Genomic DNA, 25,825 nt, shown 5'->3' with positions numbered 1-25,825 from the left:
CTAATGATCTGCTGTCCAGAGGGTAACAGCAAACATACTGTATCAATGTTTTCCCACAGTAAAGTAAGCACACTGTTGACTCAAGAGAGGATGCTAATCAGTCCATCTCTGAAACCTCTCAAAAAGCCAGACTAAAATAATACAGCTAGCTAGGGTAGCTACAAGCCAAGTAGTACTTGAAGTAGACTACCCAACCCTCACCCACAGACACAAACAAACATTATCAAGAACGCCTAACCCTAGCTTCACCATCTAAGTTAGCTAGCCAGTTAACTAGCAAGCTACACTGTTGGTTTTAAAAGTCAAAGAAAGCTAAACTCGTTTTTATGAATTTCTCATGCATTTAAATGGCTAGACAAATAGACGGCTAATGTAGCCATCTAGCCACACTAATGTTGCAAACTACCTAACCATGAGCTAGCTACCTAGCTAGATAACATGCATTTGCTTTTTGAAACTTGTCCAAGACAGTTCACAGAATTGTAAATGTAAACAACTTTAGCCAATTTATTAATTACTAAATGTAGCTAACATTAGATAGTTAATCCAGAGATTCTTACCTTTGCCTCAATTCGGCAGTCTCGTTGAGATCATCATGGCCCTGGTGAGTGTCGTGAATCTTGAGACAGGCATTTGTAGTTCTGTATGATAGCCACATTAGCAGTGGTCAACTGCAAAACATACAAAATGCTGCAGCACGGGTACTGACCAAGACCAGACAGAGAGCACACATTACACCGGTTTTAAGGTCTTTGCACAGGCTGCCTGTGAGTTTTAGAATTAATTTTAAGATACTTCTATTGGTTTTTAAATCAATCCACTATTGTGCACCCCAATATATGTCAGACATGCTTTTAAGTTATGTACCCAGTAGGTCCCTCAGGTCCTGTGGCACTGGCCTTTTAACTATCCCAAAGCCTATGACCAAGAGGCATGGAGAGGCAGCCTTTAGTTACTATGCCCCCAACCTCTGGGATAGCCTGCCAGAGAACCTGAGGGGGGCCGAAACTGTGGACATTTTAAAAGAGATCTTAAAACACACTTTTTTAGCCTTGCTTTTCCTTAGGGTGCTTTTTAGTCGTTCAGTTTTATTGTTATTCTTTTGTTTTTTATCCCCTTATGTTTGTTGTGTAGTAAATAATTCTGTTTTTATTTTCATTGTTTTATTCGTTTTTTTCCTGTGAAGCACATTGTGTTGCATTCCATGTCTGAAATGTGCTTTATAAATAAAGCTAGATTTGATTCGATCATTAGTATTTCATTTTGGGGGGGGGGATACAGGTGAATAGGTTGATAAGTCACCTTGTCCGAGAGAGGTTTACACGGTTATCAAAAACGCCATGCCAGGGTAAGCCTACACGAAACCCTTATTTTAAGTGTTTCGAAAATGCAATCATCATGCATCTGACCATTCAATAAACACACTGTTGTATCTGGAAGTGGCTGTAATGACAACATAGTGCAGATATCTGCTTAATTTAATTAGGAGATTCCCCTGTCCTTGTAAAGTACCGCTGTGTCTCTGTTAACCTGCTGGCCACTGTGCACAGAGGGCCCGGGTCAAAAGTAGTGCACTATAAAGCGAATAGGGTGCTGTTTGGGATGCAACACATATCTGTTTTAGCATTTTAAGAGACAGGCCCATCTTTGCCTGAAGAATAAAGATATGTGGATGATTTATCACATGGTGCTACACAAGGTTAATAAGGAGGAATCGATGCACCATACAGTTGTTCAGTATATGGTTCAAAAACGATTAACAAACTGTCAAATTGAGTCTTGAATAGCTGGAATTCTGGATACTGACATATTTTGGAAACATCTGACCAGAAATAGGACTTAGATCTGATGACCCATCCATTGAGATATTTTGTCTGTCTGTATTCTTGTGTTCCAGTCGAGGATGCTGAGTATATGATCATGAGCTGTCCATCAGGGTCCCCAAGCAACGATCTCAGGGAAACCCAGCTGTCAGGCACAGGTACATAAATTCATTTCTCTCGTCAGTATGTGCATTTGATTTTGTCACTAGTTTATTGAGGTGGAGGTGATACAGGTGTAATTTCCTGTGACATCTGACATTTAACCTGTGACGTGGCTGTGACCTTTACCCCCAGATGCTCTTTTCCAGTCTGGACCAGACCCGGAGTCAGCCGAGGAGACCTTGTCCTCTGCCTCTACCAAATTGCTACGGAAAGGGGTAAGTGCTTATCATAACACCTGCCATGGCTGTTGCTAGCTCTGATCCAGGGCGTTAGTGCACATTCCTCAACTAACGCCCTGTATTGAACAATGTTAAACTCCATAGACAAAATGATTCACCAATTTGTTTAGTGACTGGATTCAATACAAAAACGCGCACTAATGAGCTTGGCCAGCGCTACGCTGTTGCCAGGATAATTTGAGTATATGTGATTCATTATAGTTGATGATATGTATCTTTGGTTTCGTGATATTTTTTTCCAGTGCATTTGAAATGAATTGGACGTTTGGGCATTTAAGATAGGGCTGCTCAACTGTGGTGGGACAGATATGTGAAAATGGGTGTCTTGTTATTGGAGTCCTGAAATGTTGTAATTAGCTGCCTCAGGTACAATTTATTGTGCTTTTATCACACAAGAATGTGTGACGAACATTCATAGGACTCATTTGGCCTACTTCATAAAATGTTTCAACTAAAAGGGAAACACATGCCTGAGCTACGTTGTAAGAATAGGTTTGCTTTCTAAATTCAGAGAAGACGTTTTGATTATGTGACGCGGAAGACATTTTTGAATGTTGGGAGTAAATTCAGGTGGGATGCAGAGACTCTGTAAGGGTCCTGTGCTCCTCTCCAGATTACTGGGAGAGAAAGTTGCAGCAGGGAGGTGAAGATCCAGTGACAGCATTTCTTTGCAGGGCCTTTGCTAGAGCCTGTGAACATAATGACAAGGGAAAGTGCTAGGCCATGCAGCACTAGTAGCTGAGGGGCACGAGGGGGAGGAAGGGGGTGGCAGTTTGTGATGTGGGCAGCTAATGAGAGAGTCCCTGGCCCTGCTGAGGTTTGGTGAGGTCCAGCCATGTCTCGTCGAGGGTTGAGTAGTACAAAAGGTCAGAGGGCACGCTCCTGCCTCGAACGGGGGCTTTTTCAAGTTGACAGGGGGAGCAACCCAAATTAGACAACAAAAATGGTGTAGCCTACTCCCCTACACCAGAGATAATCAGCTCAGCCCCTGTAAACTGAGCCTCCCTTCTCCTCTGCTGTATGGAACTCTGTTCCTCCGACCTTTTGACAGGGTCACAGAGAATTTCAGCATGGGGATTCATAATCAGGGTTTATGCTGAGGATCAAAGTGGGAATGAACGGTTGAGGGAACGAGGGGTAGTATCAGCGAAAGAGGAAATGCTCTGTTTATGCGAGAGGCCATCTCCTCTTCATCAATGATGCCATTGGTGGAGATGGAGCCAGAGTAGAGGAAGTGGATGTTCATGCCACAATTACATTTGTCTACGTGATGGAGTGATAGAATACCCACACAGAGGAGGAGAGGAGGAAGTCCGACGGCCCAAGTCAGAACCCCCAGGAGACCATGAGCTCAGCGGTAGCCTTCCGTTCTGTGGACACACACACACATGCACACACACGCATGCACACACACACTAAAATGACCAGGCTACATTAACAATCAAACACATACACTAATGCACGCCCACACACAAACAGGAAGTAGGCCCAGAACCCCAAGAGAAGGAGCACTTTTGAAGAACCCATAGGAGGCTGCTGTGTTTACCATCAAACTCTGCCCATAATTCTCTCGCAAATCCACTTAAGACTCTCTTCCACTTCCGTAGTAGTACTACGAAGCAACAACATGCTGTAACAACGAAAGGCAGTATCTAGACTTCACAGTTAATGCAGTTTTTGCATTCTGATCATGGAGTTCTGATTATGGAATTCCGTACTAATAATGAGTCTACACATACATTTAAATGTGTCCACAATGTCCACAGTGTCCGGATTCCCTTTTCCCGCGCTATATTCAAATGCCAGTATGCATTCTGTGAACGGTGGAATAGACAAAATATGATAACACAACAATAACTTGATGGCAGTAGCTAACTACTGTAGCTAACTAGCCAGCTAACCTCTGTAGCTTGCCAGCAAGCTAGCAAGCAAAGCTAAAGGGATTGCTAACGGGTTAGCGTAACTCTAGCCAAACAATAACTTATTTTTTAAAAGAAACTATTAGCTAGCTGGCATTTATGAGGCCAGCAAACACGTTCCTCAAACACTATAGGAACGTATTTCCTCCAACGTTATAGTGAAAAGGTGCCTCTTGCTCCCAAAACAGAAGTTTTCTGGAGACTTGTGGGCGGAGTGCTGATGATGTCACCCACTGTATGCGTTGTCGGTAGCCTGATTGTGTCCAGACTGAGAAGAAATCTGCAGACAATGTGTCCCTGACCACCTCAGCCAGATCTGAACACTCAACTCCCTGATAAAGACCCTTCTCCCCCGATTGCTCAGTTTAGCCGGGCGGCCAGCTCGAGGAAGAGTCTTGGTGGTTCCAAACTTCTTCCATTTAAGAATGATGGAGGCCACTGTGTTCTTGGGGACCTTTAATGCTGCAGACATTTTTTGGTACCCTTCCCCAGATCTGTGCCTCGACACAATCCTGTCTCGGAGCTCTACGGACAATTCCTTCGACCTCATGGCTTGATTTTTGCTCTGACATGCACTGTCAACTGTGGGACCTTATATAGACAGTTGTGTGCCTTTCCAAATCATGTCCAATCAAGTGAATTTACCACAGGTGGAGTCCAATCAAGTTGTAGAAACATCTCAAGGATGATCAATGGAAACAGGATGCACCTGAGCTCAATTTTGAGTCTCATAGCAAAGGGTCTGAATACTTATATAAATAAGGTTTTTCTGTATTTTATTTGTAATAAATTAGCAAACATTTCTAAAAACCTGTTTTCGCTTTGTCATTATGGGGTATTGTGTGTAGATTGTGAAGGATTCATTTTTTATTTAATCCATTTTAGAATAAGGCTGTAACATAACAAAATGTGGAAAAGGTCAAGGTGTCTGAATACTTTCCGAATGCACTGTATATATAGGGAATAGGGTGCCATTTCAGATGCAGCCATGGTGAGAGAGAGTAAAGGCTGAGTTTGTTGGTTGAATACAGGCACAGTACGGCAGACTGACAGAGCTACAGTGGACATGGAGGAGCAGACATCTTTATGTCCCTGATGTGCTAATTGTCAGTGGCTGTGTGGACTGGACACTCACACAGCTGCAATCACTCTCCACTTCATCACTGTTTGTGCAAAACTATGGCCGCGTTCCTCTGCACAGGCGTTGCTGACGCCTGTCAGATCTTACAACGCCTGGATAGGTATTTTACGTATCAGCTAACCACATCATATTGTAATGACCTGGCTAGGTCATAAATGAACAATTGTCCAGACAGAGGTTTGAGTTTACTAATTCCCGGTTAATTAACCCAACTCAACACAGGCTACTGTTTGGCCGTAGCCCACGCCAAATAAATCAAGGATACCCGTATAAAACAACCGTGACCATCGCTTGTAAAGACCAGATGTAAGAGAGAGAACAATGGCTAAGCATGGTCTTAAACTTGCGGTGCTCCCACCCCCCTGCCGCTCCACCAACCACCAGGATGCCCGGCACCAGAACATTCCAGGCATTCCCGTGGTTGGCAGATAGCAAGTTGACTGGCAAGTTGGACCCCGCGAACACTGGGTACTGGTAAGTACAACACAACAAACGAACAGCATAACACATAACACACAGCTGTCTGTGCGGGTCGCTACACAGCCCCCCCACCACAAAGTACCTAATCCCCGAGGGAACAAACAAAGTCTCTGAATCGACCCGGAGGTCTCTTTTGCCTGCGTGGCCGTGATGGTTGCGGAGTGTCCAGATGTGGAACAGGGGGCTCAGTCCGTGGTAGGGGGCTGCCCCTCTGGGGCCCAGAGGATGAAGGCAGGGACATGGTGGACAAGGATGATTGAACAGGGAATAGAGTCCGTGGCTCCGGGGAATCACGCGGTGACAGAGGGAGGGAGACTGGGTGAGTGGGCTGTCTGGAGCCTTGTCTGCTGCGCCTAGGGGTGGGTGCTTGGGGAATGTCATTGCCAGATAGGGGAATTGTGGGGGTCCCTGGGGTTTGGGGAGAAGAGGGCCCTCTGTATGGGGCTAACCTGTCCCGGTGCAGTGCCACCTTTCTCCCACTGGGAGAAAGCTGCACCCGGTACACAACCTCCCCTACCCTCTCCAGGACGCTGCAGGGCCCCACCCAGTGGCTGTCCAAATTGGGGCATCTGCCTTTCTTTCTTAGGGGGCTGTAGACCCAGACCAGCTCCCCAGCCATAAAGTGCCTTCCCCTGGTGTGCATGTCATAGTTCCTCTTCTGCCTAACACCTGCATTCACCAGCTGCTCTCTGGCGAAGTTGTGGGCTGTCTCCAGGCGGTCCTGGAGTCTCTGGGCATACTCCGGCCCTGGGGGAACAGGAGGGCTATCCAGGGGCCGACCAAACGCCATCTTTGCAGGGTTGGGGATCTCTCTCCCCAGCATGAGGAGGGCAGGCGTGCAAGAGGTGGAGTCTTGGACAGCGGAGCGGCATGCCATGAGGACCATGGGCAGGTGCTTGTCCCAGTCACGCTGGTGTTTGGCAGAGACGATGGCCAGCTGCTGTCCAAGCGTTTTGTTGTAGCGCTCCACAAGGCCATCACTTTGAGGATGGAGAGGAGTAGTGCGGGTCTCGTGCATACCCAGTCGAACACACGGGACTCAAAGTTTCTGCCTTGGTCGCTGTGGATGGACTCCGCAGCTCCAAACCTGCTGAACATCCCCACTGTCAGGGCGTCGACGATGGTCTCTGCCTCCTGGTCAGGCAGAGCATAGGCCTCGGGACATTTTGTGAAATAGTCCATGGCCGTGAGCACCCAGCGGTTTCCACTGTCTGTGGTGGGGAACGGCCCAACTACATCCACTCCCACCCTCTCCACGGGAGCCCCAACTGGGAGCTGTTGGAGCTGAGCATGAGAACGGCCTGGAGGGCCCTTTTTCGCTGTGCAGTTGTCACAGCGGCGGCAAAAGTCCTCCACATCCCTCTTGTGCTGCCCCCAGTAAAAGCCCTGATGGAGGCGGTGGAGGGTTTTTGTGACCCCAAAGTGTCCAGTCCCCACCCCCCCATGAGTGCTCTGGAGCACAGCCTCCCGCAGTGCTTTTGGGACCACCACCTGCCACCTCTCCTCTCCCGTAGCTGGCTCCATCCATGCCTGCTGTAGCACGCCATCAGCCAGCCGCAGTCTCTCAAACTTTGACCACAACCCTTTGGTCGCGAGTGAGAGTCTGTGAGTCTGTGTCCCGTCCCTGCTGCTGCCCCCATTCAGCCACGTCGACAGTCTGCAGCTCACAGAAAACAGGCCCGCCCGCCCGACACACTGTGGCACAGATCCCCTCCTCCGCACACAGCTCTCTCTCATGGCCCTCTCTCCGCTCACAGTGGCGGCACCGATCTGCAGTACAGGGCCGACGGGACATGGCGTCGACGTTGGAGTGGTGTGCCCCAGCCCTGTGCACCACTGTGAAGTCGAACGGCTGAAACTCTACCAACCAGCGTGCAACCTGCCCCTCTGGCTCTTTGAAAGACATGAGCCACTGGAGAGCAAAGTGGGTCAGTCCTTACAGTAAAGGGCAGGCCACCCAGGTAGTACTTGAAGTGTTTGATGGAAGCCACAACAGCGAGGAGCTCCCGCCGGGTGACACAGTAGCGGTGCTCATGTTTGTTGAATGTTTTGCTGAAGTACGCCACCACTCTCTCCCCCTCTGGCCCCACCTGGGCCAGCACCCCACCCATGCCGACATTGCTCACGTCTGTATCCAGGATAAAGGGCAAGGTGAGGTCAGGGGGGGCGAGCACGGGGGCCTCCGTGCACATTTGAGGGTGTTGAAGGCCTCCTCGCACTCCACTGTCCAAGTGAAGTCCTTCGGCAGCAGGCGGTTCAGGGGAGCAGCGACGCTTGAGAAGCCCCGTACAAACCTCCTGTAGTATGAGGCCAGGCCCAGGAAGCTATTCAGCTGTTGCTGGTCGGTGGGGGTGGGCCAGTTTCGAACAGCCCCCACTTTGTCCTCCATGGTGCTGATACCCTCCTCCCGCACTTGGTGGCCCAAGAAGGACACCTCTCTTCTCATGAAGTGGCACTTCTCAGGGTGGAGCTTCAGGCCTGCGGCAGCCACCCTCTCCAGCACACGCCGTATCGCCCCCAGGGCTGACTGGAAGGAGCTGCCATGGGCCAGGATGTCGTCGAGGTATACCAGACACTCCTGTCGGGGGATGCCATCCAGCACCCTGTCCATCAAATGCTCAAAAGTAGCTGGAGCGTTGCACAGGCCGAAGCACAGGACCTTGAACTGCCAATGTCCTCTGTTAGTGGAGACCGCAGTTTTGGCTCTGGCCTCTGGGGAGAGCGGCACCTGCCAGTAGCCACTACGGAGGTCTAGTGAGGAGAACCAGGAGGACCCACTAACCAGGTCCAGCGACTCATCGATGTGTGGTATGGGGTATGAGTCCTTCCTGGTTACCTCATTCAGCCGCCTGTAGTCCGCACAGAACCTCAGCTTGCCCCTCTTCTTAGGAACCATGCCGACTGGTGCCGCCCAGGGGCTGTCTGAGGGCTCGATGAAGTCTGCCCGCTGCATCTCCAACACAGCCCTGTCTGCCGCCTCCTGGCATGCCAGTGGGATACGGCGGGGACACATCTAGATGGGCCGAACATCACCTGTGTCGATCTCATGTTGCACCAGATGAGTCTGACCCACCTCTTCCTCACTCAGCGCAAAGCTGTCTCTGAATTCAAACAGCAACTGCCACAACCGTTCCTGCTGCTCGGGGTCAAGACCAACACAGTTCCTCCCCCATATCTCCCTCACTGCAGACAGTGTCCTCTCCTCTCCCATCTGGGGTAGCTTTGCTGGGGGGGAGTGGCCCATGCTCACGGAGGGATGTGTCGTGGAGGTAGCTGGGGGAATGTAACACACAGCCATAGGTGACAGAGGGGCTGGGGAAAAGTCACACACAGATGTGGGGCAGCCATAAGTCTCTGCTGCTTTAACTGTTGGAGTAAGGTTTTTTTTGGGTTGTGCGAATGTGACATTAGGGGGGGCCATGGTGACTCCCAGCCCTCCCTGGAAGCTCAGTGTGTCCCCATTTAGGTCTAACTGGCAGCCTGTGCTCCTAAAAAAGTCCAACCCCAGGATACAAGGGTCCTGCACAGCCGCCACCCACACAGGATGACGCACAGTCCTGCCCCCTACTGTCAGAGTCATTATTCCCTTCTCTTTCATGGGTGCCAGCTGACCTGTGACTGTGCGGAGCTGCACAGTTGTGGGCTCAAACTGAGTTACTGTGGACCCAATGTCCACCAGGGCAGAGCAGGGCACCCCCTCCACAGTGACATGACAAAAGTCCCCAACACAGGTCCGACCCACCACAACAACAGGCTCCATCAGCTTGCACTCATCTGCTTCTGGGGGGCGTGGAGCCTTGCTCCACTGTCTGTGCCGGTGGGCTCCTCCTGGCGATGGTGGTGGTTGGGAAAGAGAGCCAGGGGTCCGCACTGCCCCGTCTATGCGGACCCTGAGCAGTTTCACTGAGCTCTGAGGGACATGAGGCAATCCTGGCGCAGATGGCTTGGCTGGCCACATCCCCAGCAGACCATGGGACCAGGGCGTGTGTTGCGTACCACCTGTAGTGACACAGCACGAATGAGTTCAGTCATTTCAGCCACCCATGCAGGCTTTTCCGGCTCTGGGCTGCTCTGCACCACAGCCCGCACAGTGTGTGTGTCTCCATGCACCCCCACCAAAGCCCCAGCTGAAGCCCCAGCCCACACAAGCTCCCTCTCCAAAGCCATCTCCAAGGCTTTCTGCAATGACTCAGGATGAGCCAGCTGGGTCTGTATGCGCAGCTCCGTAGGAGAGAGCGCCTGTATGAACTGGTCCCGTGCTAGCTCGCTCTGCATGGAGGGGGGCATGTGAGCATATGCCCGCCGAGAGAGGCTCTCAATGTCATTAGCTAGCACCCGTATTAGCTCTCCAGGCTGCATATGTCTATTACTCAGTTTGGAGCGCAGCAGCCCGAGCTGTACACACTGTCCAAAGCGCCTCCTCAGTGCTCCAACGAAAGCCCCATAATCGCGTCTGTCCTCAAGGCTAATCAATATCAACAGGACAGAGCATCATCCGTGAGGCACAAAGCCAGCTGCAGTGCCCTATCTTCATTCGACCACCCCCCAAAATGAGCTTAACAGTTCAAACTGAGCATGAAAAGCTTCCCAATCCGCCTTACCGGAGTACTTCGGGGTCTTAACAGATGCGGACGCAATCGGGGACTGGGCGCCGCCATGTTTGTTTACATCCTGAACCCCAGCCTGCTCATCACACAGCGTCGACGTCACCCCTTCGGTGCGCCCCCCAGAATCCGTGCAAAGCACAGTTAATGAAGCACTCATGCCCGCTTCAGCCGCCATCATTCTAGCGGTCTCCCTCAAGCGGCCTCTGTGCTCCAATGCCCTGGCGATCTCCTCGGCCAGATCCTCTGACGTCCATGCACACGCACCTCCCTGGCCATAATCGTCCCCTACCTCCACCTTCACTTTCGGATTCCCTCGAAGCATTTTCAACCCCCGCTAACTTCTATCCATGTTTTTACTTCTGACACCAATGTAATGACCTGGCTAGATCAAAAATGAACAATTGTCCAGACAGAGGTTTGAGTTTACGAATTCCCGGTTTATTAACCAAACACAGGCTACTGTTTGGCCGTATCCCACGCAAAATAAATCAACGATACCCATATAAAACAACCGTGACCACCTCTTGTAAAGACCAGATGTAAGAGAGAGAACAATGGCTAAGCATGATCTTAAACTTGCCACGCTCCACTTGCCCTCTTTGTCATGTGCGGATAAAAGGCAAGTTAGTGAAGACCAACAAAATATCTGATCCAATAAAGGCAGCAAATGAAAGATTTTTAAGAACAACGTATAGAATTAGGGTTAGCTAACATTGCCTCAAGTGCCTTCGCTTGGTTGGTAGAGTAGAAGAGGATTTTGACATTTTTAAAAGATGTCAAGAAGCAGAAAAGAACACAAGTCCCAAAGTCGAAGCAACAACTTCAACAGCTGACAAACGGGACCGGGAGCCGACACCTTCAAAGGCTCCAAGGGCTCTAAAAAGTTGTGTCCCAATCTCCAAAACCCCAGGTCAGATCAAGTTGTCAAGGACATCTACTGAGATGCCCACAAGGCGTAGTGTGACGGAGGTAAGTTGCATGCTGTTGTGAAACAGAACAGAACACACTGCACATTTCATCTGCTCAATGCGGGACTATTCCTGGTATTCAACAGTCATTTAAAAATATTATAGCTAGAATCTACACAATGACTCTAGAACAGGGATGGTCAACTGGCGGCCCAGGCCCGTGGATCAATGTCAAAAGACAAATATATACATATATACAGGGGAGAAAGTAAGGCGGTATGGTCCAGTACAGCGTCCCGGCAAAATAAATAGTGTGGATACGCAGTAACGGTAAAACATGAGCCTATCACAATAATGAAAACTAAATATCAAGAAAACCGTAGGCTAATACAGCATTATTTATCACTACGGTATGTCAGAGGCATGAACAATTAGCGAATTGACCTGAAAATGGGTGGTATAGCCTACACTCCAAAAATACGATGTGGTCGGAGAACACTGACATTTTGCCAAGGCAGAGATGAGTGGCCGACACCGAGACGCACACGGACAGCAGTGGAGGCATTAATTCTGCCCTAATGACAATCGCCAAATGTCTTTACACTTTTTGGTGTTTTGTGTAACAAATGTATCTGTTTCAATTCACCACTGTTTGGAGGCTGGAAATATGTTGCGTGTGGATGAATGTGCGCAGGTAGCAGAGTAAAGGAGCCATTTGAAATGATCGTTTGACAATCAGATGAAAACATCATGACTAGTTGTGTTTATGCCACAATAAAAGGTAATACATTTTAAAAGTTAAATGACAAATCTTTATGACTAGGCCCACAGAGATGCTATTGAATTAATAGGGAGTCTATGTAATTCTATGATTAGGCCCCACGGCCGGCCCGCCCATTAAGCAGGATTAGGTAGCCGCCTAGAGCGACAGTTGGACGAGGGCGGCATTTTCCGAGCTAAACTGACCAAGACGCACCTCCAACAACACATCACATTATTCTGCACAAAAACAAAGATAACTTTTCTCACCCAGTGGCATGAGGGCTATTTATGTGAGCGCTGATGCCGCCCCATGATAAGCAGTGCCCACTTTGCCAAAGGCAGGGGCACAAAATATTTAGCTTGTCCATGCCCAGCCTGCCTCTCCAGGGTGCTGTTGGAGAGACCCAGCGCTCCACCAACACTCTATCAAATTAATTGAACATACATTATGTAGCCTATGGTATAAAGAGTAGTAGCATATGTGTTTTTTCTGTAGCCCATAGACTGGAGACCAAATGTATTGCAAAGTCATCAGACAGACACTTTTTAAATCATTAACTTATTAATGAGGAGAGTGCAGGAGAAAGTCAACTAAAAAGGCAAGCGGGCAGACTTCAGCTTTGGAGCGCCTGCGGCATAATCAGAGGTTGACAGCAAATGGAGCTGAAAGTAATTCATTTCAACAATTGTCTTCATTTTTTATCCAGTCAGATAAACACTCCAAACAGTCTACCCGACTGCTCGGAGGCGTCCGCATGGTCTTGCCTTGTTTTGTATCACATTCCAATGATAAAATTGGGGGTAACCAAAATGCAATTTCAGAATGTGGAGGGGACATGTCCCCCCCCCGCCGTCTCCAGTGAAAGTTGTGCCCCTGGCTAGAAAAAGCTTTAAAATACCCACAAAATGCTTGACTGATGCATATGGGGATATATTGATTAGTCTCTATGACATTGTGAAGCTGAGCTGCGGCCTTCAATATTCCAGGAGACAAAATTCACTTTGCTATTCTGTCCCTATTAATTGTGCTTTTCACTTTCTGAAAAGAGAATATGTTTAAACCAAGGCAGCTTTTAGGGAAGCTTTTCTGTTGTTGGGTTAAGCAACGGATGAGTAGCCAGCAGTTGAAGCTTACATTTTTAGATCTCTTATATACTGCTTACACAGACAAGTTACATACAGTGGGGAAAAAAAGTATTTAGTCAGCCACCAATTGTGCAAGTTCTCCCACTTAAAAAGATGAGAGAGGCCTGTAATTTTCATCATAGGTACACGTCAACTATGACAGATAAAATGAGGAAAAAAAATCCAGAAAATCACATTGTAGGATTTTTTATGAATTTATATGCAAATTATGGTGGAAAATAAGTATTTGATCAATAACAAAAGTTTCTCAATACTTTGTTATATACCCTTTGTTGGCAATGACACAGGTCAAACGTTTTCTGTAAGTCTTCACAAGGTTTTCACACACTGTTGCTGGTATTTTGGCCCATTCCTCCATGCAGATCTCCTCTAGAGCAGTGATGTTTTGGGGCTGTCGCTGGGCAACACAGACTTTCAACTCCCTCCAAAGATTTTCTATGGGGTTGAGATCTGGAGACTGGCTAGGCCACTCCAGGACCTTGAAATGCTTCTTACGAAGCCACTCCTTCGTTGCCCGGGCGGTGTGTTTGGGATCATTGTCATGCTGAAAGACCCAGCCACGTTTCATCTTCAATGCCCTTGCTGATGGAAGGAGGTTTTCACTCAAAATCTCACGATACATGGCCCCATTCATTCTTTCCTTTACACGGATCAGTCGTCCTGGTCCCTTTGCAGAAAAACAGCCCCAAAGCATGATGTTTCCACCCCCATGCTTCACAGTAGGTATGGTGTTCTTTGGATGCAACTCAGCATTCTTTGTCCTCCAAACACGACGAGTTGAGTTTTTACCAAAAAGTTATATTTTGGTTTCATCTGACCATATGACATTCTCCCAATCCTCTTCTGGATCATCCAAATACACTCTAGCAAACTTCATACGGGCCTAGACATGTACTGGCTTAAGCAGGGGGACACGTCTGGCACTGCAGGATTTGAGTCCCTGGCGGCGGTTACTGATGGTAGGCTTTGTTACTTTGGTCCCAGCTCTCTGCAGGTCATTCACTAGGTCCCCCCGTGTGGTTCTGGGATTTTTGCTCACCGTTCTTGTGATCATTTTGATCCCACGGGGTGAGATCTTGCGTGGAGCCCCAGATCGAGGGAGATAATCAGTGGTCTTGTATGTCTTCCATTTCCTAATCATTGCTCCCACAGTTGATTTCTTCAAACCAAGCTGCTTACCTATTGCAGATTCAGTCTTCCCAGCCTGGTGCAGGTCTACAATTTTGTTTCTGGTGTCCTTTGACAGCTCTTTGGTCTTGGCCATAGTGGAGTTTGGAGTGTGACTGTTTGAGGTTGTGGACAGGTGTCTTTTATACTGATAACAAGTTCAAACAGGTGCCATTAATACAGGTAACGAGTGGAGGACAGAGGAGCCTCTTAAAGAATAAGTTACAGGTCTGTGAGAGCCAGAAATCTTGCTTGTTTGTAGGTGACCAAATACTTATTTTCCACCATAATTTGCAAATAAATTCATAAAAAATCCTACAATGTGATTTTCTGGAAAAAAAATCTCAATTTGTCTGTCATAGTTGACGTGTACCTATGATGAAAATTACAGGCCTCTCTCATCTTTTTAAGTGGGAGAACTTGCACAATTGGTGGCTGACTAAATACTTTTTTTCCCACTGTAAGCATGGTTCATAGGGTTGGTTCCTGCATGTGTCTGGCACTGTCTCCTATCTTAACTTATAGAATATATTCTTGGCGTTCTGCCAGATGGTCCTAAGGAGGGGGTCATGTCGCCCCCCCCCCCTCATATTTTTACCAAGCACAAGATGAACATTTGAGGCTGTCTCTTCGCACAATACAATGTTCCATCACAATGTCTAATATTAAATTATTTGCAATCAGCAACCATTTCGTTGCAAACAAGACACTCTGGTTTGACATTGGAGAAATATGGTTAGTATTCAGACCTCTTCACTTTTTCCACATGTTGTTAAGTTACTCTTATTCTAAAATGGATTCAATATTTTTTTTGTCCTCATCAATTGTCACGCCCTGGCCTTGAGAGGCCGGTTGTCTTTAGTTGGTTTGGTCAGGGCGTGAGGATCTATGTTAGAATTTCTATGTTTAGGATCTAGATGTGTATTTCTAGGTTTGGCCGGGTGTGATTCCCAATCAGAGGCAGCTGTCGCTCGTTGTCTCTGATTGGGGATCATACTTAGGTAGCCTATTGCCTACTGTTTATTGTGGGATCTTGTTCCGTGTTAGGCTTGTACGTGTATAGCCTGAGGACTTCACGTTACGTTGTTTCTTGTTTTGTTTATGTTTATTGAGTTAAATAAACATGTACGCTTTTCACGCTGCACCTTGGTCTGACCCGTCTCTCAACAAACGTGACAGAAGATCCCACCACAAAAGGACCAAGCAACGTGCCCAGAAGGAGCAAACGCCCGGTACTCAACAGGAGGCTACGTTGGTAGATGTCCTCCTCGGTTGGGGGAAAATCACAGAGGAGGAGGCCGTCCGTTACGGTAAGGTAATGAAGGAGGAAGCCTGGGTAGGAGAGGATCAACGGCGACATCAACGATGCCGGCCGAAGAGGAAGCCCAACAAGCAGCCACATGAAAATGTTGAGGGGGGGCTCACGGGGTGGACGACGAGGCAGCAGGAGGCCGGGAAAGGGCTGACTAGAGAGGAGGAGGCCGCTATTTTAGAGGTCCTCCAAGACCTGCGGATCGAGAGAGAGGAGCCCCGACCACTGTACCCGGTGGGGTTCCAGTTGGAGTCCCTACGACCATGGGAACAGGAATGGGAACAGTTTTACACTGAGGAGTCGGAGGATGACGATGACGATGAGTTTCTGTTCCCTAACTTGTGGGGGCTCCCGGAGGAGTACTCACTGGAGGAGGATTGGGCACGGAGAGAGAGACTGGAACAGTCGTACATATCCAACGCCAGTTCCCAGCCCGGTATGTCCTGTGCCTGCTTCTCGCACCAAACCAGTAGTGCGTGTTCCCAGTCCGGCACGGCCCGTGCCTGCTCCTCGCACCAAGTCCGTTTCTACACCACCTCCGACCACACAACTCACCCGACATCCAGCAACGGTCCCCTGCAGGGAGCACTTTAGCGTGTCGGTGCCCAGTCTGGGGCCGGCAACCAGCCCAACTACAGGGTTGGAAACCACCTCTGCGTCGGTGCCCAGGGTGGGCACGACGTACAGCCCCGATTTGGAGCAGGAGCTCCTAAACGTGTCGGTGCCCAGTCTGGGGCCGGCAACCAGTCCTACTACAGGGCTGGAATTTTCCTCTGCGTCGGTGCCCAGGTAGGGCACGGCGTTTAGTCCTGCTACAGAAATGGGGATGGATACGGGTGCGGAAGTTTGCTCCACCGGTGCATGATCCAGCTCCGGTCAGCTGCTCCACTCCGGAGCCAGAGCAATCCGCTCCACCGGTGCCTGATCCAGCTCCGGTCAGCTGCTCCACTCCGGAGCCAGAGCAGTGCCAGAGCAGTCCAGTTCGGTACGGCCCGTACCTGCTCCCTGCACCAAACCAGTGGTGCGCGTATCCAGTCCGGTACGGCCCGTGCCAGCTCCTCGCACCAAACCAGTGGTGCCTGTAGCCAGCCCGGTACGCCCCGTACCTGCTCCCCGCACCAAACCAGTGGTGCGCGTATCCAGTCCGGTACGGCCCGTGCCAGCTCCTCGCACCAAACCAGTGGTGCCTGTCGCAAGCCCGGTACGCCCCGTACCTGCTCCCCGCACCAAACCAGTGGTGCGTGTATCCAGTCCGGTATGGCCCGTGCCAGCTCCTCGCACCAAACCAGTGGTGCCTGTCGCCAGCCCGGTACGCCCCGTACCTGCTCCCCGCACCAAACCAGTGGTGCGTGTATCCAGTCCGGTACGGCCTGTGCCAGCTCCTCGCACCAAACCAGTGGTGCGTGTATCCAGTCCAGTACGGCGCGTACCTGCTCCCCGCACCAAACCAGTGGTGTGTGTCGCCAGCCCGGTACGCCCCGTACCTGCTCCCCGCACCAGACCTGTGGTGCGTGTTCCCAGTCCGGCCCGGCCCGTTCCTGCTCCGCGCACCAGACCTGTGGTGCGTGTCCCCAGTCCGGCCCAACCCGTTCCTGCTCCTCGCACCAGACCAGTGGTGCATGTTTCCAGTCCGGCCCGGCCTGTTCCACCAGTGCCTGGTCCAGCAACGGTCAGCTGCTCCACTCTGGAGCCAGAGCAGTCCGCTCCACCGGTGCCTAGTATTTTCAATACATTTGCTAAAAATTCAAAAACCTGTTTTCGCTTTGTCATTATGGGGTATTGTGTGTAAATTGATGAGGACATGTTTTGATTAAATCCATTTTAGAATAAGGATGTAACTTGATGTTGAAAAAGTCAAGGGGTCTGAATACTTTCCGAATGCACTGTAATGCCCATAAAGAATGTTTTCAATGTAGGCTATGAAACATTTTGCGCTACAATGCTATTTGTTATTGTTCTGATCTATTCATAGAGGCTATTGTCTCACTCATTATATACACTACCGTTCAAAAGTTTGGGGTCACTTAGACATTTCCTTGTTTTCGAAAGAAAAGCAATTTTTGGTCCATTAAAAGAACATCAAATTGATCCGAAATACAGTGTAGACATTGTTAATGTTGTAAATGGCTATTGTAACTGGAAACTGCTGATTTTTTATGGAATATCTGCATAGGCGTACAAAGGCCCATTATCAGCAACCATCAGTCCTGTGTGCCAATGGCACGTTGTGTTTGCTAATCCAAATGTATCATTTTGAAAGGCTAATTGATCATTAGAAAACCCTTTTGCAATTATGTTAGCACAGCTGAAAACTGTTGTGCTGATTAAAGAAGCAATAAAACTGGCCTTCTTGAGACTAGTTAGAGTATCTGGAACATCAGCAATTGTGGGTTCGATTACAGGCTCAAAATGGCCAGAAACAAAGAACTTTCCTCTGAAACTCGTCAGTCTATTCTTGTTCTGAGAAATGAAAGCTATTCCATGCGTACAATGCTGTACTACTCCCTTCACAGAACAGCGCAAACTGGCTCTAACCAGAATAGAAAGAGGAGTGGGGGACCCCAGTGCACAACTGAGCAAGAGGACAAATACACAGTGTCTAGTTTGAGAAACAGACGCCTCACAGGTCCTCAACTGGCAGCTTAATTAAATAGTAAACACCAGTCTCGACGTCAACAGTGAAGAGGCGACTCCGGGATGCTGACCTTCTAGGCAGAGTTGCAAAGAAAAAGCCATATCTCAGACTGCCCATCTTAATCTTTTATTTTGATTGGCCAGTCTGAGATATGGCTTTTTCTTTGCAACGTTGAAGTCAGCAAACCGCTCGCCCACTTGACTCTTATGGTAGAGAAATCAACATTCAATCCTCTGGCAAAAGCTCTGGTGGACATTCCTGCAGTCAACATGCCAATTGCACGGTTCTTCAAAACTTGAGAGATCTCTGGCGTTGTGTTGCGTGACAAAACTGCACATTTTAGAGTAGCCTGTCATTGTCCCCAGCACAAGGTGTACCTTTGTAATGATCATGCTCTTTAATCAGCATCTTGATATGCCACACCTGTCAGGTGGATGGATTATCTTGGCAAAGGAGAAATGCTATTTTATTTCAGGTCATGAAACATGGGACCCACACTTTACATGTTGCATTTATATTTTTGTTCAGTGTATTTACCCATTTTGATAACCATACCTTCATACAAACTTGCTATACTCAATTCTCGATGCACAACCGAACATTCTGCTATATGCTGCCAGCATCCCACAAGCGAACCACCCTGGGTGGCCGAAGCGGCACGCGGCGAGTTATCGCTGTAGAGTCTACACGGGCTGTAAGGGGTTGTGGACCTAAACCATGCCAGGAAAATGAACCTATTTCTGATTGTCTTAACTTAGCTTCTCTCAAAGTCTGTTTTTACATCAATTGAGAATGACATTAGTTCCTCAACGTAGCCTATTTGAAAAAAAAATCCAGCTCTCCCTTTCGATAACCACTCATCATGAAAGGGGAAAAAATGTCATGCTCTGATCCTTAGGAAATGTCATAAAAAAGGCCTACCTGATTACTTCTTATCCTTGCGCAAATAGCCTACAGCTGTGTCTGTCCGGAGCTCACTGGCACAGGAACTGAAGGCTCAGAATATATTATACAATGTTGCAAGTTTGCTAGCAGGCCAGACCCAAGTTAATAGTTGATACAATGTTGCAAGTTCCTTGCAGACAGGCCATGCATAGCAAATGTACAGTGGGGAAAAAAAGTATTTAGTCAGCCACCAATTGTGCAAGTTCTCCCACTTAAAAATATGAGAGAGGCCTGTAATTTTCATCATAGGTACACGTCAACTATGACAGACAAATTGAGGAAAAAAAATCCAGAAAATCACATTGTAGGATTTTTTATGAATTTATTTGCAAATTATGGTGGAAAATAAGTATTTGGTCACCTACAAACAAGCAAGATTTCTGGCTCTCACAGACCTGTAACTTCTTCTTTAAGAGGCTCCTCTGTTCTCCACTCGTTACCTGTATTAATGGCACCTGTTTGAACTTGTTATCAGTATAAAAGACACCTGTCCACAACCTCAAACAGTCACACTCCAAACTCCACTATGGCCAAGACCAAAGAGCTGTCAAAGGACACCAGAAACAAAATTGTAGACCTGCACCAGGCTGGGAAGACTGAATCTGCAATAGGTAAGCAGCTTGGTTTGAAGAAATCAACTGTGGGAGCAATTATTAGGAAATGGAAGACATACAAGACCACTGATAATCTCCCTCGATCTGGGGCTCCACGCAAGATCTCACCCCGTGGGGTCAAAATGATCACAAGAACGGTGAGCAAAAATCCCAGAACCACACGGGGGGACCTAGTGAATGACCTGCAGAGAGCTGGGACCAAAGTAACAAAGCCTACCATCAGTAACACACTACGCCGCCAGGGACTCAAATCCTGCAGTGCCAGACGTGTCCCCCTGCTTAAGCCAGTACATGTCTAGGCCCGTATGAAGTTTGCTAGAGTGTATTTGGATGATCCAGAAGAGGATTGGGAGAATGTCATATGGTCAGATGAAACCAAAATATAACTTTTTGGTAAAAACTCAACTCGTCGTGTTTGGAGGACAAAGAATGCTGAGTTGCATCCAAAGAACACCATACCTACTGTGAAGCATGGGGGTGGAAACATCATGCTTTGGGGCTGTTTTTCTGCAAAGGGACCAGGACGACTGATCCGTGTAAAGGAAAGAATGAATGGGGCCATGTATCGTGAGATTTTGAGTGAAAACCTCCTTCCATCAGCAAGGGCATTGAAGATGAAACGTGGCTGGGTCTTTCAGCATGACAATGATCCCAAACACACCGCCCGGGCAACGAAGGAGTGGCTTCGTAAGAAGCATTTCAAGGTCCTGGAGTGGGCTAGCCAGTCTCCAGATCTCAACCCCATAGAAAATCTTTGGAGGGAGTTGAAAGTCTGTGTTGCCCAGCGACAGCCCCAAAACATCACTGCTCTAGAGGAGATCTGCATGGAGGAATGGGCCAAAATACCAGCAACAGTGTGTGAAAACCTTGTGAAGACTTACAGAAAACGTTTGACCTGTGTCATTGCCAACAAAGGGTATATAACAAAGTATTGAGAAACTTTTGTTATTGACCAAATACTTATTTTCCACCATAATTTGCATATAAATTCATTAAAATTCCTACAATGTGATTTTCTGGAATTTTTTTTCTCATTTTGTCTGTCATAGTTGACGTGTACCTATGATGAAAATTACAGGTCTCTCTCATCTTTTTAAGTGGGAGAACTTGCACAATTGGTGGCTGACTAAATACTTTTTTTCCCCACTGTAATTTATAGGATATCTATTTTTATCAGGATATGTTCTACCTGCTGGCTGCAATGTTTTTATTTGTTGGCTTTATGTAGGCTCTTTTTATATATTGGCAATGGCAATAGAAGTTACTTTTAGATTTGTATCATTTTCATTTAGATATCATTTTGATTAACCACATGACATTGATTTTGAGATATGAAGACTTTATTATAAATTAAATTAAACTGTTCCATGAAAATGTGCATATGAAAATCATAACTGGCATGCGAAATGGTACCATAACTTGGGACTCCAAATGGAAAAGGTTGCCGACTGCTGGTGTAGCCTATTACCGGCAACTTCAGGAGCTTAACAGCAGAATCTGCGAAGGCCAGCAGCAGCAGGCAGTGGGAGGAGGAGGGTCGGATCGGGAACAGATTTCTTTCTTCTGGTTAGGATATATTGATCTCTGGCTCCCTCTTTAGTAATTTGTGTGTCTTGATTTTTAACTGCAGTGCTTAAAGCATCAGGCAAAGTAGCCTACATATAGTTGATTTTATTCAAACATAGAAAAATACACGTTTTAAAATTCGAAAGAACAGACGACTCTCGGTCGACCAAGATTTTTTTTGTCGGGGACAGCCCTAATGCGAAGGCTTTGAAGCACAGATAGATCTGGTCTGTGTCTCAAATGGCACCCTATTCCATACATTGTGCAATACTTTTGACCATGGACCCTGGTCAAAAGTGGTGCACTATATAGGGAATATGGTGCCATTTGGGACGTAGCCATAGATCAGGTCATGTCTCACTGCCCTACTACGGTCCTGTGACTCTTGAAGGCTCCCTGTCATGACCACTTCTTGTGTTCCTACCTCAGAGCCAGGGGCCGGCAGTACCCCCCCACCCTCCAGAAGGTTTAGATGAGGACTGCTACGAGGAGGCTGAGCCTTTTGTTCCAGTCAATCACTCAGCAGGTATGCTCAACAAGTCATTAGATACAGCAGTCTCTCTCTCTCGCGTTCTCTCTATGTCACGAGTTGCTAAGCCAGAACCCAGAAGCAGACCAGGACAAGGTAAGTTGAAACGAAGGTGAGTGTTTATTTACAAGTTCAAGAGTGATGCTGAATAATCCAGGGAACAGAGCGGGCGGCGTTGATTAGTTGTTGGGGGTGCAGTGGTTGATCCCATCCTGGGTCGGCAGCCGCCGACCACCAGGCAGAGGTTGGATGAAGGTTCCGGACGGGTGACTGCAGATGGAACAAAACGGGGGTAAGTAAGCAACAAACCAACAAGGTGCAAAAACAACAAAACTAACGCTAGGCTCTAAGACTGATACTCTGGTAAACCTACTGTTCATGGCTAACGATCCGGCAGGGAATGGATGTTAGGCCAGAGCCTAAGAAGGGTGATGATCAGGACCAGGTGTGCAGATTGCTGATGGGATGCAGGTGCGGAAATCAAGAGAGCTCCCCGGAGCGTTCCAGAACCCTCGGGAAACTGGAGATCACGAACATAAAAACTAGTCCACAGACAGGACCCGACTCAGACTGCCGGGATCGTTACAGTACCCCCCTCCGACGTAACGCCACCGGGCGGACTCCCCGGAGCGCCAGGATGGAGGCGGTAGAAGTCACTGATGAGGTCAGCATCTAGGACCTGTCGCCGCGGAATCCAACTCCTCTCTTCAGGACCATACCCCTCCCAGTCCACGAGATACTGGAAACCCCGGCCCCGCCGTCTGGAATCCATGATGCGACGCACCGTGTAGGCAGGACCACCTCCGATCATCCGAGGAGGAGGAGGAGGAGGCGGAGGAGGCAACAGAGGACTGAGGAAAACAGGCTTGAGGCAGGAGACATGAAAGGTGGGATGGACTCTGAGCGTCCTCGGGAGTTTGAGTCGAACTGCCACCGGATTGATCACCTTCTCCACCACAAACGGACCAATGAACTTCGGTAACAACTTCCTAGACTCAGTCCGTAAAGGAAGATCCCGTGTGGCCAACCAGACCCTATCTCCGATGGTGTAGGTGGGAGCGGGGATCCGGCGACGATTCGCCTGGAGCTGATACCGGTCCGAAACTCTAAGGAGTGCTTTTCTGGCCCGATGCCAGGTCCGGTGGCAACGACGAATATGGACCTGAACAGAAGGCACTGAGAGCTCCTTCTCCTGAGAAGGGAACAAGGGAGGTTGGTAGCCATACAGGCACTGGAAGGGAGACATCCCAGTGGCAGATGTAGGGAGAGTATTGTGGGCATACTCAACCCAAGGCAACTGAGAGACCCAGGAGGTGGGGTTGGAAGAGGCCAGACAGCGTAGCGTGGATTCCATCTTCTGGTTGGCTCTCTCCGCCTGACCATTAGATTGGGGGTGAAAACCAGATGTGAGACTGACTGTAGCTCCAATGGCCAAACAGAAGGACTTCCAGACAGCAGAGGTAAACTGAGGACCACGGTCGGAAACGATATCACTGGGCAACCCGTGGACCCTGAAAACCTCCCTAACCAGGATCTCGGACGTCTCCGAGGCAGAGGGAAGCTTGGCAATAGGCACAAAGTGGGCGAACTTGCTGAATCTGTCCACGATAGTCAGAACGACCGTGTTCCCCTCAGAAGCGGGCAACCCAGTGACAAAGTCCAGGGCCAGATGCGACCATGGTCGCCGGGGAATAGGAAGGGGGGTGAAGTAGTCCAGAGCTGGGCCGATTGGTACTCTTATTCTGCGCACACACTGGACAGGCAGCAACATAACCCCGAGTATCCTCGGCCATGGCAGGCCACCAAAAACGTCTGCGAAGAAACGCCATTGTCCGAGCCACGCCAGGGTGACAAGCCATCTTGCTGGCGTGGGACCATTTGAGGACAGCAGGACGAACCGACTCAGGCACAAACAACCGACCGGGTGGACCGTTACCGGGACCGGGCTGAGTCCGAAGGGCCGCCAGCACCTCCTCCTCAATCTTCCACATAACTGCTCCCACGACGCAGTTCCGGGGGAGAATTGTCTCGGTCTTGGACCCACTCTCCTCCGTCTTGGAGAACATCCGGGACAAGGCGTCCGCCTTGCCGTTCTTAGATCCAGGTCGGAACGTCAGGGAAAACTTGAATCGTCCGAAAAACAACGCCCACCTGGCCTGACGGGGAGTTGAGACGTTTAGCCGATTGCACGTAAGCAAGATTCTTGTGGTCAGTCGAGACAATAAACGGTTGCTCCGCCCCCTCCAACCAGTGGCGCCACTCCTCCAAGGCAAGTTTCACCGCGAGAAGCTCCCCGGTTACCCACATCGTAATTCCTCTCCGCAGGCGAAAGGCGACGAGAGTAGTAGGCGCAGGGATGGAGTTTACTGTCCGTGGAGCATCGCTGCGACAGGATGGCGCCAACTCCCACATCAGACGCGTCCACTTCAACGACGAACTGACGGGCCGTGTCCGGTTGAGAGAGAATCGGTGCGTTGGTGAATCGCCTCTTCAAATCCAGAAACGCTCGATCCGCCTCCGGATTCCACTTGAAGGTCCTGATACTGGAAGTCAAGGCAGTTAACGGAGCGGCCACACGGCTGTAATCCCGGATGAATCTGCGGTAGAAATTCGCAAACCCCAAAAAATCTCTGGAGCTGCAATCTCGTACCGGGCTGGGCCCATTCCAGAACCGCTCTAACCTTCTCCTGGTCCATCCTAATCTCTCCCCTGGAGATGATGTACCCGAGAAAGGATGTCGTGTGGGCGTGAAACTCGCACTTCTCGGCCTTCACGAACAGGCGATTCTCCAACAATCGCTGCAGAACCTGCCGGACATGCTGGACGTGGTCGGAAGGTTCCTTCGAGAAGATCAGAATGTCATCCAGGTAAACAAACACAAAGAGACCGATCATATCTCTCAGGACGTCGTTCACCATACTCTGGAATACCGCTGGAGCATTGGTCAGTCCAAACGGCATCACCTGATACTCAAGTGACCCATCGGTGTATTGAAACCCGTCAACCACTCGTCCCCCTCTCTGATCCGGACCATGTGATACGCATTGCGTAGGTCTAGCTTGGTGAACACCGTAGCACCCTGTAAGGAGTCGAAGGCAGAACTCATCAAGGGCAGGGGATACTTGTTCTTGACCGTGATGTCATTCAACCCCCCGATAATCAATACACGGTCGAAGAGAGCCATCCTTCTTACCCACAAAGAAGAATCCTGCCCCCAGGGGGTGATGACGAGGGACGAACGAGACCAGCAGCTAGGGACTCCTTGATGTAGGTCTCCAAAGCCTCACGTTCAGGTCGGGAGATACTGTATAACCTTCCCTTGGGGTAGACAGCTCCAGGGAACAGGTTGATGGCACAATCATATGGTCGGTGGGGAGGGAGTGACAGAGCCTTCTGCTTACTGAAAACTTCCCCCAAATCGTGATATGTCTCGGGAACCAGGGACAAATCTGGGGGTTTAGCCTCAATCACCTGACTGGGAACCGAATGGGGGCAGGCAGTCTTGAGACAGTTAGCATGACAATCAAGGCTCCAACTCGTTACCTTGCCCGTCACCCAATCGAACGTGGGATTGTGTTCCTTCAGCCAGGGGTATCCAAGGACCAGAGGAACCTGGGAAGACGGCAGAATGAAGAATGAAATCATCTCAGAATGATTCCCCGACAACCGCATCTTAACCGGTTCAGTCCTCATCGTGATACGTGCCAGACTACTGCCGTCCAGAGTGGTAGCTTCAATGGCTTCCGGCAATTGCTCCTTGGAAAGCCCCAGCTGTTCCACCAACTCGGCATCTAGAAAGCTTCCATCGGCACCTGAATCGATAAAAGCGTTAATCGCTAAGCTCTGATTCCTGTTCATAAGGGTAGCCGG

The 25,825-nt window shown here is 49.0% G+C and overlaps 1 protein-coding gene across 2 annotated transcripts in view; it reads left to right on the top strand.

Moving 5' to 3' along the window:
• The window catches only part of si:dkey-220o5.5 (actin filament-associated protein 1-like 2), a 113,764-nt gene that overhangs the window by 70,714 nt on the left and 17,225 nt on the right, over positions 1–25,825 (top strand). For both annotated transcript variants that reach the window (XM_045225805.1, XM_041900569.2), the window contains 3 exons: positions 1,898–1,981; positions 2,118–2,200; positions 21,856–21,952. In XM_045225805.1, the coding sequence (XP_045081740.1) occupies positions 1,898–1,981; positions 2,118–2,200; positions 21,856–21,952 (264 nt within the window). The remainder of the gene's footprint in view (positions 1–1,897; positions 1,982–2,117; positions 2,201–21,855; positions 21,953–25,825) is intronic.

The sequence above is a fragment of the Coregonus clupeaformis genome, chromosome 16, assembly GCF_020615455.1.
Source record: "Coregonus clupeaformis isolate EN_2021a chromosome 16, ASM2061545v1, whole genome shotgun sequence".
Lineage (NCBI taxonomy): Eukaryota > Metazoa > Chordata > Actinopteri > Salmoniformes > Salmonidae > Coregonus > Coregonus clupeaformis.
This window is presented reverse-complemented; position numbering and strand designations above follow the sequence as displayed.